This window comes from Podarcis liolepis, assembly GCF_965112155.1.
Source record: "Podarcis liolepis genome assembly, chromosome: 13".
NCBI lineage: Eukaryota > Metazoa > Chordata > Lepidosauria > Squamata > Lacertidae > Podarcis > Podarcis liolepis.
In genome coordinates, this window is record NC_139573.1 from 27437972 (window position 1) to 27449322 (window position 11351).

Below are 11351 nucleotides of genomic sequence, written 5' to 3' on the forward strand. Positions count from 1 at the left end.
ACACACCCAAAGCAATAATGCAATATGATTACAAATAAGGAGTATTAAGGTTCCAACATACGACAAAGACACTAGTGGGTCTCTGTGTGAGATAATGAGGGTGTCCAGTGCACTTCTGATGCCACTCAGCTTGCCAGACTTGTAGCAGAGTAAAACACAGTGTGTGCTCTGTGTGCAAGCATGCAGAAAAGAGAGTCTGTACTCAGCTTCTGTACTAATCTAATGAAGCTTTATTTGTACAGCAGCGATAAATCAACATCTCCAGGAGACGGCATAATTCCTCCCTTCTCGGTCCAAACCCAAACCAGGCTGAACACAAAGAACAGATTTCCGGATGAGGTAACTACACACTCTCTCTCACACACACACACACCCCAGTGGGCTGCACACATACCCTGAGCCATTTAACCCTATAAGCTGGGATTCTCCTCACACTCTGCCTCTCCCTTTTGTTGTCCCTCAGAGGGGGAAGGGAGCAAGGAAGATAGACATAATTTGGTGTTTTTGATAATTAAAGGAGGGCCTGGGGTGATTAGGAAGGGGAAAGAGAAAGACTCCAGCAAAGAGTTCCATTCTGAAGAGCTTAAAACATCAAACAGTGCAAGAAGGGGAGAAAGAGAGAATGGAAAGGAGGAAGGAAAATCCAGTGCAGGGCAATGTGTTTCCATGGTAGGGAGTTAAAGAAGCAATGGGAAGGATGGAGAAATGTTGCTATTTCTCTGCAGAATTCAGAGATTCTGGTATATTGTTAAGAGACGCAGCAGAAAATTCTGTAATCTCTCCCTGAAGCAAGAGAAAAGAAAGAGGAGTTCCAAAGAGAGACCATCTCCAAGGAGAAAGAAAAGTCAGCATAGGGAAGGGACATGCCACACATCCTGTTCTGCTCAGATTTGAGTGCACAGTTTTTGCATGAGAAGGAAAGTGAGAAAAGCAGCAAGTCTTACTACCTCACTGTGAAGGTTCTTCAGAGAGAGAAAGCACTTTTTTGCTATGGCAACAATCATTTTATATCCAAGTTGAGACTAAATTATTTTTTTAAAAAAAAATTAAATATCATTTTTTCTTGATAGCTACAGGGTATTAAAAGATTTGGAAAGGGTGCAAGCCTCAAAAAGCTTGTTCTAAATACAGTCATACTTCGGAAGTCAAAGAGAATCCATTCCGGAAGTCCGTTCGACTTCCAAAACATTTGGAAACCAAGGTGTGGCTTCCAATTGGCTGCAGGAAGCTCCTGTAGCCAATCCAAAGCCGCGGAAGCCACGCCAGACATTCGGGTTCTGGGTTTGCGGCATTCAGGAGCCAAAACATTCAACTCGCAAGGCGTTTGTGATCCAAAGTATGACTGTATCTGAGAAATAAATTAAAATATTAAAAAATTGTCCAGTAGCACCTTAGAGACTAAGTTTTTTTCTGAGTATAAGCTTTCATATGCATGCACAGTTCTGAAGCTTATACTCAGAACAAACTTTGTTGGTCTCTAAGGTGCTACTGGACAATTTATTTATTTATTTTGACTGCATCATACTAACCCGGCTACCTACCTGAATCTTGTATTTGAGAAGTCCACTCACCTTTTTCTGTAATGCAGTGTTGTGGCCAGGCATTGGGGGCCCTGCAGTGATCTGGCGGGGACTGGAGATTGACATCCTTCTCGTTGCCATCTGGGCCACATCGCTAGTGCTGACTGGGGCCCCACCCAGGGGTGGCCCCACTGTCCAATCAGGATCTGTGGGAGGCGTGGCCGTGGGTAATTAAGACCACAGCGCATCCGGGGAGCCCTGCTCTCTTACCCTTTGCCAGATCTCTCAACCCACCTGACCTCTTTTTTATGCTTTGCTATGCCTCTAAAGTAAAAAAAAACTGGACTTGGTGGGTGGTTTGTAGTTCATGTTTCCCAAAATGTTTGCAACTCTGTGAATCCAGAAAGTCCACTTTCCATGGGGCCATCTCCACTAACTCAAATTAGTCTGAGGACAATCACATTCAGTCAATGAAGGAAGTGTTCTGCTTGTGGAAATCTGCTGAATAGAGATTTATTAGGCCAATGCGGGCACACATCTGCAAAGTCACACATACAATCAAGCTGAAAGCATAGTTCTGACTTGCCATGGACCTGACACAATTCAGCAGAATCAACATAAATATATGTGTGAAAAGAAGTAGAAAACAAGTAAATTAACTAAAATGTTTCAACTGTTATAGAGCATAAAAATGATAAGATTCATTGTTGAACGCATATACGGTAATACTTTATGAATTGTTATAAATTAGCATGTGTGTTCTCCAATATCTGCGTCAGACATGAAAATAATTATTTCAAAATCATTAGGTTTTATCTTTATTATAAATAATTTAAAATATTTTCAATTGTTTTACTATTTTTGCGCAGAAAGAGAAACGTAATCAATGCTGTAGACGTTGCAAATTGGGGAAGAATAGGGTGAATAGATTTGCCGTCATCTTCCACAATGCTGATTTCAGTTGCCTATTCCGTATACTATAGATTATTGGGTTCATAACAGGAGGAAACATGCAATAGAACATAGAAAGCACAAGATCCATGATTGATGGGGACGCAGAAGTTGGCTTTAGATAGGCAAATGAACCACTGGCAAAATATACAGATATTACAATAAGGTGTGGCAGGCAAGTTGAGAAGGCCTTTTCCTTTCCCTGAGCAGAAGGAATTCTGAGAACTGCCCTGAAGATCTGAACATAAGAATAAACTATCAGAGCAACATAAGTAATAGCTAGAGATATACCAACACAAATAACCCAAAATGTGATGAGATATGAATCAAAACAAGCAATTTTAAATAACTGTGGGATTTCACAGAAGAACTGGTTGATTTCATTGGAACAGAACTCAAGTGTGAATGTGCTTCCAGTGTATGTTGTAGAATACAGAAGCCCAGCAACCCATGCACAGATTGCCAGTTGGATGCATGTCTTTCTATTCATGATAGTCTCATAGTGCAGTGGACAGCAGATGGCAATGTAGCGGTCATATGCCATAATACCAAGGATGAAGAAATGAGATCCAGTAAAAAGGATGAAAAAGAAAACCTGGCAGATGCATCCACTGTATGAAATAGTCTTGGTGTTCATCAGGGAATTTGACAAGGATTTGGGGACTGTGACAGATATTGAGCCAATGTCTTGGAATGCAAGATTGGCCAAAAAGAAGTACATGGGATTGTGAAGCTGAGGACTGTAAGAGATGACTGTGATGATGAGAAGGTTTTCAATAAGCGCCAACAAATAAATAAGCAGAAAAGCAATGAAATGGAATGTCTCTATCTCCTGAGTATCAGAGAATCCATGCAAAATGAATTCTGTCAGTTCTGATGACTGGTTGAACATTGTGTGGGTATTTGGTACCTGCAAAGAGAAAACAAACCCATTTTAGAAACGAGGATAGTATCCAAAGGCTTTCAGGCAGGTTCCTCATGTGATCAAATAGATTGACCTAGGCAAGCCAGAAACCATTGCTCTTTCAATAAACATTTGTTTGTTGTTCGTCTTAAAATTAAAAAGTATACACCTTTAAAAATGTGAAATCTCTAAGTGGTTAGTATTACATATTATAAAAATATATAAAGATAAAACCATTAAAAATTTATTTTTATATACAGATAAAAACAATTAACAGTTAAAACTCATAGACAAAATGAAATTACCTGTTTGGTTAGCCTTGATGAAAGAAAAATGTTAGCAGACATCTAAAACAGTCCAGCAATGGCTCCTGCCTAATGTTCATAGCATGGGAGTTCAGAGCTTTCAGTATAGGCTTAAAGCACTATTGCATTACTTGAAACCATCATGAGTCTGAAAGTGACATTGTGGAGGGGCTCGTTGGATCAGTATTGAGGGTAGGAGGAGCTTCCTGCTGACAACCCTTTAGGGAGGCCCAGGGTGTTGGGGCAGATTGCATTTGGGGCTGAAGAGGCAGAGAAGTCACTCTGATTTAGTATTATAGATGAGAAGTCAGATTCCAGGGACAGTCCCAAATCAAGGCATCCTGGACTGGCTCTTAAGTAGTGGCTATACCACTGCCTCTCTCAATTGGAGACGGACTATTCCTTCATGCATCAAAGTGGTAAACAAGCTCCAGACCCAGGTAGTCAAATTTCCTCTGCTCAGTTTAATAAGCCAAGAGGCTCAAGGGGCCATGTAGTCATCCTTAGAGCTGAAAGCGCCCTTTCCATATCACCAGACTGCATAAAATGAATGAATGAATGAATCTTTATTTGCTTCAGCCATTGGCTATAGCAACAAAACAACAAAGCGATATACAAAGAACAGAAATAAAAAGTTGATGATATAAAACACACTTTAGGGTCCTGATTCTGATTGCCCCAGCTAAAAACCTTGCAACCTTTGCTGTTATCTGGTCATCTTGATCTGCCGAGAGAAAGGACACTGTGGCAGTGGCTGGGCGACCTGAAATGGACAATAAAAGAGGGGTCATAATCTCATTCATAAAGTCTTTGTAAAGAGTGCAAGCCAGAAGGGCATGTGCCACTGATTTGGTACTGCCATCTCCACAGGGACATAAACATTTTTCGTGTGGAATCTGTTGGAATCCTCCCTCAAGTAAAGTCAAAGGCAATTTTTAGCCTCTTGTGAGGCTAAAAGCATGTCTATATTTTGGAATTGCTAGGTTATGGAGATAGGGAGTGAGAGAGTCGAAATGGGAAGGTGGAAACTAGTTATATTATGGGCAAAATTTCCTTATTGTGGCCAAGTTGTTCTGACGCTCGATATCATTTAGGTGCTGACAAATTAGACTGTTTGCTTTACTAATCTCATATCAGCACACAGATTGTAGCACTGGATGCTTCAATTAGAACTGCAACTTCCATCAGGTCAAGGCCTCTCTTAGTACCAGCAATCTTCAAAGTAGCGCTGTGGATGGGGGCCCGTCCTTCAACTTGTGGCTGATTAGAAGGACAAAGGCAGAGTTGAGAGCACAGACTGAAATAGATGCAAAGCAGCAAGCTGGGAAACCAGAGAATCAGAGCAATTTTTGAAGTCTATTTGAAACATAGGTTGTGGTTCCAGAGAACTTTTGTCCTCTTGAGGTGTTAATGCTGTGCACCCCTCCATTGTAGGCTCAGGTTGAATATATTAATGGAGCCTGGACAGCTCAGTTGATTAGAGCATGGTGCTGATAATGACACGGTTGCACTTTTGATCCCTGTATTGCAGCGGTTTGGACTAGATGATCCTCAGGGTCTCTTCCATCTCCACAATTCTATAATTCTATGATATGTATAAATAAACCTTATATCATAAAGACACCATAGTCTCTGCTGAGCCTCATCCAGAAAAAAACACAAACCCTGAGGAAGTGCCTGGAGCCCCTGGAAACAGGCACTGCTTGGAGACTGGGGTGGCATGCAACAATACACAAACAACAACAACAACAACAACAACAACAACAACAACAACTGTTTAATTATCTGGCTAGGCATGTTTCTGGTTCAATTTCCACAGGGACAGAAGAGAGACATAAATGCTCCTCAGTGGAGACATGAAAGGATTAAATGAAACTAGTGAACAAACACCAGCACCTGAAGTGGGGTTGGCAAATGAAGGGGGAATCAAGTGGGAAACAGTTCAAGGACTATTCAGGATGCTCACTGAGCATGGAATGCTAACTGACTGTTGGAAAAAGTAACCAAATAATTAAACCCCTGTGTTGCAAACAATTATCAGTAATATCCAAGGCAACATGATGACTAAGTACAACAATGCAATATCAATATAAACTCTTTATATAATCTATACAAAACATTGAGCAATATGAAATATATGAAATATGCACTCTCTGCAAAACCAAATAAACAGAAATCTTATAAATCTCTGAAAGTCACAAAATCTGTACTCTTTTAGACTTGACATCTTTCCGCAGGGCCTGCAAGACAGAGCTGTTCCACCAAGCCTTTGGCCAGGGCACAGCCTGACTCCCTCCTTTGGCAATCTTCACAGAACTCTAGCCCAATGGTCGCCATCAATTTGATTTGAATTAATTTTATAATGAAATGATTTTAGAATGTTGTATTATTTTATTGTTGTTAGCCACCCTGAGCCCAGCTTCGGCTGGGGAGGGTGGGATGTAAATAAAAAATTATTATTATTATTATTATTATTATTATTATTATTATTATTATTATTGGATTCTCTTGAAAACATAGAACCAAATAAACATAAGTCTTATAAGTCTCTGAAAGTCTTTGTAGACTATGCAAGTCTCTGAAAGAAGCAATAGGTTAGATTATTATCTGATGAAAACAAGCCGTAAGGCTTTGTTTTATGACGTCCAATGTTGCAGAAGTGGTCCGAAACAGACGTATGAACAGTGATTCTGGATATACTCACTGTTTCATGGAATTCTTCTTCAGCACAGCAGAAGGATACAGAAATGCTTCATAAACTGCAAATGAATTATTGAAACAATGGCATGCAAATACATGGTAACTTACAATAATTCAAATTATTACAAACTATACACACGAACTGGTTTTGCAGAGAGTGCATATTTCATATATTTCATATTGCTCAATGTTTCATATAGATTATATAGAGTTTATATTGATATTGCATTGTTGTACTTGGTCATCGTGTTGCCTTGGATATTACTGATGACTGTTGGAAAGAAACAGAGAAACTGCGGTGAGAGGGAATGGAAGGCAGCTGCTGCTTCCCTGAGCAGAAACCCTCCACAAGCCATCTTGTTGAGGGCTTTACCTGCTGAATACAGTGCCAAAAACATTCAAATACTATTCTCAAGACATTTAACTGAATCAGATTGTTTGTTCTAAAGTGTCTCAGGCTTCAGTGAGCGTTTCCTGCAACAACCATTCAGTAGAGATGGTCTAAGTTAACCAGTCTAACACTACAAAAGTGGCAACTAATCATTCTGTTTCTGCCACTGGAGCATTGTTCTACTTTGGTGCAGCTTTGAGTGGGGATGACATCTGAAATCATTCCTCCCAGAATAATGCAGTTAGAAAATTTGCAACTCCACTAAGTATCTTAAGGGGTGGAGCTCTTGATATGGTAAATTGACCTCTAAGAGTGGTGCATCAGTCCTGGCTGGGGTGCTGGTTTTGGGGGGAGGGAGGGTGCTTATGCTGAGTGGACGCATGAAATTCTGACCTGAAAACCTGCTTGTTTGGTAGTACTGTACTGTCCTTTTCCACTGCCAGAAGTGTGTGTGTGTGTGTGTGTGTAAAGCAGGCATTAATTCCCATCATAATCCAAAAGACCACGATGATCCCCATCATTCAATGCCTTTTTCCATGTCACGGGTTTCCAGCATGCACCAGCAAAGAGAATCTGCAGCTGACACATTCTCTTCAGTGCTTCATGCAAATTATTGAAAATGTTAAAACAGATATTGGTAACATGTTAACTTCTCAGCACACCTGAACCTTAAAGTTTTGTCCAGAATTGCCCTCAGTATAATTAACTTGTGATAAATTGGTTTTTTATCAAGTTGATACTCAATAAGCCACTTGAGAAGTGATCCATAAAAACTGACTCACCAAACTATTCATGGGCAGATCCTGGAGAATTTAATACAATTTTATGTGGTGGTATTTGTTGTTGCTGCTGCTGCTGCTGCTTTATGTCTGCTCATTTTCTGCTTTTCTCTGATCACCCAGTATGATCTGTCACATCTTTAGCTCTCCATCACTGTTTAAGATGTGATCTCGGTTACGGTTTTCCTCACTGACTAACAGAATAAGGAGATGCAGTAATTACTTTTATTTATATTTTGTTTCTCCATTCCCAGGAGTCTAATAAACTCAGAAGAAAATTCTCAGGCGTATGTGTGGAATGCATGTGTAGTTTACTGTTTACATGTAAAAGTGTTCTATTAGAATACCAAATGATAAAAGTTTCAAGCAAGAATCACTACGTCACATGGGATTTCACCTGATATACGTAGATTGAATAGCAATATATGGAGGTACATACATCACTTGGTTTCTTTTTCATTCATTTATAAATATTTCCATTATAACACTAAGATGCTTTAAAAATATTTCCTATAATATAATACTTAATATAATTAATATAATATCTATCTATCATGTTCCAAGTTCTTTATTTTTTTCTTCTTAAAAATTGTAATAACATAACAGCTATTGCTGATACTTTTAATTTCAACTATTGTATAAAGCAGAGGACTGCTGGAAAATGTCTGTGAATATTTTTTAAAATATGTTTGCTTCAAGAATCTCTCAGTAGAATAGGCCGTTGGATAATTTATATACAGAATCAGCAAATAAGATACACGACATATAGACAGATTCCATTTTTGCTAAATTAAATTTTAGTGCCTAATTTCTTCTATACAGTTTTTGGCTCTTAATTACCTTGATTGGAAGATCTGCTGCTTTCGACGGCAGCTTGTGACTATGGCTGATGAGTGCGCTGGTGCTGAATTGAGCGGACTCAAATTGCTTTTCCCTCCCTCCCCCCCCCCACTTGCTGCTGAGACAGAGGTGAGTTCAAAGGGAGGATCACAATGAGTTTCCTCTCACTCTGCCAGTCCCCTCAAAGCCCCACTCTTCTGTGGATTGTTTTTTGGGGGGTACTGAGTCCTAGCACTCTCCCCACTGCTCAAACCAGCCCGAAATGGTCGTCCTTTAAGCGAATGATCTGAAACGCACTGCCATTCTTCCCACAGAAAACCGGAAGTTACTGCTTCAAGAATCTTTGAATAGAATAGGCCATTGGATAATTTGTATACAGAACCAGCAAATAAGATACACAACATATAGACAGATCTTGTGGCATCTATGTTTGTTGCATGTTGCCACCAGTTATGAACCCAGCAATGGGGAGGATATTTGGTGTGGATCACCAACTACACTTTGCTTGAACTACAGCAGCTATCTCTGTGTGACAGTACCATCCACACTGTTCAAAATAAAACAGTATGTGCAGAATTCCAGTGGGATAGAGTTCTTTACCAAAAAAAAGCCAAATCAAGAAATTTGGGCACCTGAAGCAAAAACACACACCAGAATACCCTTTACAAATTCCTCTTCTGCACTCTGGCAATAATTTAAAATGAAATAAATAGCAGTTTGATGTCACTACAATGGTACCTCGGGTTAAGTACTTAATTCGTTCCAGAGGTCTGTTCTTAACATGAAACTGTTCTTAACCTGAAGCACCACTTTAGCTAATGGGGCCTCCCGCTGCTGCCGCACCGCCGGAGCACGATTTCTGTTCTCATCCTGAAGCAAAGTTCTTAACCCAAGTTAGTATTTCTGGGTTAGCGGAGTCTGTAACCTGAAGCGTATGTAACCTGAAGCATATGTAACCCGAGGTACCACTGTATTTGACCAACAAAACTGGAGTGGCCCCCTCACTTTGCCTAATAAGAGTTCCAGCCCTGCTTCAAATATAAATCCCTTAGGAAAATGTTTGCATCTATAAATCTTTTGTTTAGCTCCTTGCTCAACCTGTGTTATACTTCCCAAATAAACTTTGAATATTGTTGATCCGTGTCCGTGGCAGGCAGTCAGTGGACCAGGGAACTAGGCTTGTCCCCTCAATATTCCTGGTAAATGAGAGTATTAAAGTACTAAAGCCAGGCACTTCTTTCCCAAAGCTGGAGAAGCTTCTGTCCGGCTTAGGAAAGGAGGGGTGATGCTCACACACAGATGTTGCCCCTGTCCCAAATCACCCTTAAAAGCTGGCACCTCTGGCCCTTACGTATCCCCATAAAAAGATTCACTGCACACCTCTGATCCATGTGGACAACATAAGTATACTCCTGCTAAAATCTAACACAATCTGTTCATTTTCTGACTTCGTTGCTACCTGCAGCTATAGTGCCTTGTGAATCTTATAATATGACTTTTGTTATGGTTGTTCTGTTTAGCTTAATTTCTTTTAGTTGCTTTCTTAATAGTGTTTTATAGAAGGTGGTTGTTATACTGGTGATTTGTAATTATTTTACTGATGATTTCTTAATTATTCTATATAATTTATGCTGTGGTTGTGATGTTCAATTATCTGTTCTCCTCAGATTTGAGTGCCCAGTTTTTGAATGAGAAGGAAAGTGAGAAAAGCAACAAGTCTTACTACCTCACTGTGAAGGTTCTTCAGAGAGAGAAAACACCTTTTTGCTATGGCAAGAAACATTAGCTTTTATACCCAAGGTGTGTGGGATGTAATCCACTGAGAGCAGTCAAGTACAACATTCCTTGTTTTCCTAGAGTGGACATGCAAGGGAATGTTTGGTCAAGCCAGTCAAAACTTCCTGTTCCTCCTGCCCTGGAACATCCTTCCTTGCATGTAACTAGTGGGTGGGTGTGACCTTTCCAGACCTGGTAAAAGGACAAGGCATGCTGCCACTCTCTCTCTTTTCCATCTTCCTTTTGTCCTGCCAACTTCCTGGAATGAACTGCTGGCTGCCATCCAAGCAGTCCCTCAGGTCACCTCCCTTATGGGGTAAACCTGTTTTTATACGTTTGTAACTTTAAGCCTAAAGCCTGCCTTCAGGGATCACACTGTGCTCTGCCTGATCGTGAGTAAACTTTCTTTTTATTGCTTATGAATAAGACTGTCGTGTCTTTATTCTTTAAGGAGGGATTTAAAAGGGGATCTTACCAGGAACATACAGTTCAATCTGAGGCAGATTGAATTGCATAATAGTAAGAGGTTCTAATGAGCCTGCAACACGTTTTCTGCTGTGTAAAGGGGAATGTGCTAAGCAAAGGAACATGCTAGCACAAGTAAGGAAGGATATTAATAAATAATATATCCTCTATTGCCACCCTGAACATTCCCTCAAGGTGAGGCTAAATTATTTTTAAAAAACATTAAATATCCTTTCTTTTTGATAGCTACAGGGTGTTAAAAGATTTGGAAAAGGTGCAAGCCTTAAAAAGCTTGTTCTAAAAACAGTCGTACCTCGGAGGTCGAACAGAATCCATTCTGGAAGTCCGTTTGACTTGACTTCCAAAACTTTTGGAAACCAAGGTGCAGCTTCTGATTGCCTGCAGCCTGTAGCCAATCGAAAGTTGTGGAAGCCACACCAGAAGTTCGGGTTCCACAGAACATTCACAAATGGGAACATTCATTTCCAGGTTTGCGGAGTTCAGGAGCCAAAATATTTGACTCCAAGGCATTTGGGATCCAAGGTACAAATGTATCTGAGAAATCCGCTCACCTTTTTTCTGGTAGGCGCTGTTGTGTCCAAGTATTGGGGGCCCTGTAGTGTTCTGGTGGAGTGGAGATTGACGCCTCTCTTGTTGCTGTCTGGGCAACATCACTGGTGCTGGGCGGAACCCACCTAGGGGTGGCCCCGCTGTCCAATC

General features: G+C 40.4%; 1 protein-coding gene across 1 annotated transcript; it reads right to left on the reverse strand.

Moving 5' to 3' along the window:
- Window positions 1-2403: 2403 nt before the first annotated feature.
- LOC310691695 (olfactory receptor 14A16-like) lies at window positions 2404-11351 on the reverse strand (the record flags this gene model as incomplete). Its single annotated transcript, XM_083471560.1, has 3 exons — window positions 11204-11351; window positions 7554-7744; window positions 2404-3381 (listed from the first exon to the last, which is right to left on the reverse strand). Exons 2-3 carry the CDS (start codon window positions 7563-7565, stop codon window positions 2404-2406), a joined length of 990 nt encoding a protein of 329 aa, XP_083327686.1. The 5' UTR covers window positions 7566-7744; window positions 11204-11351.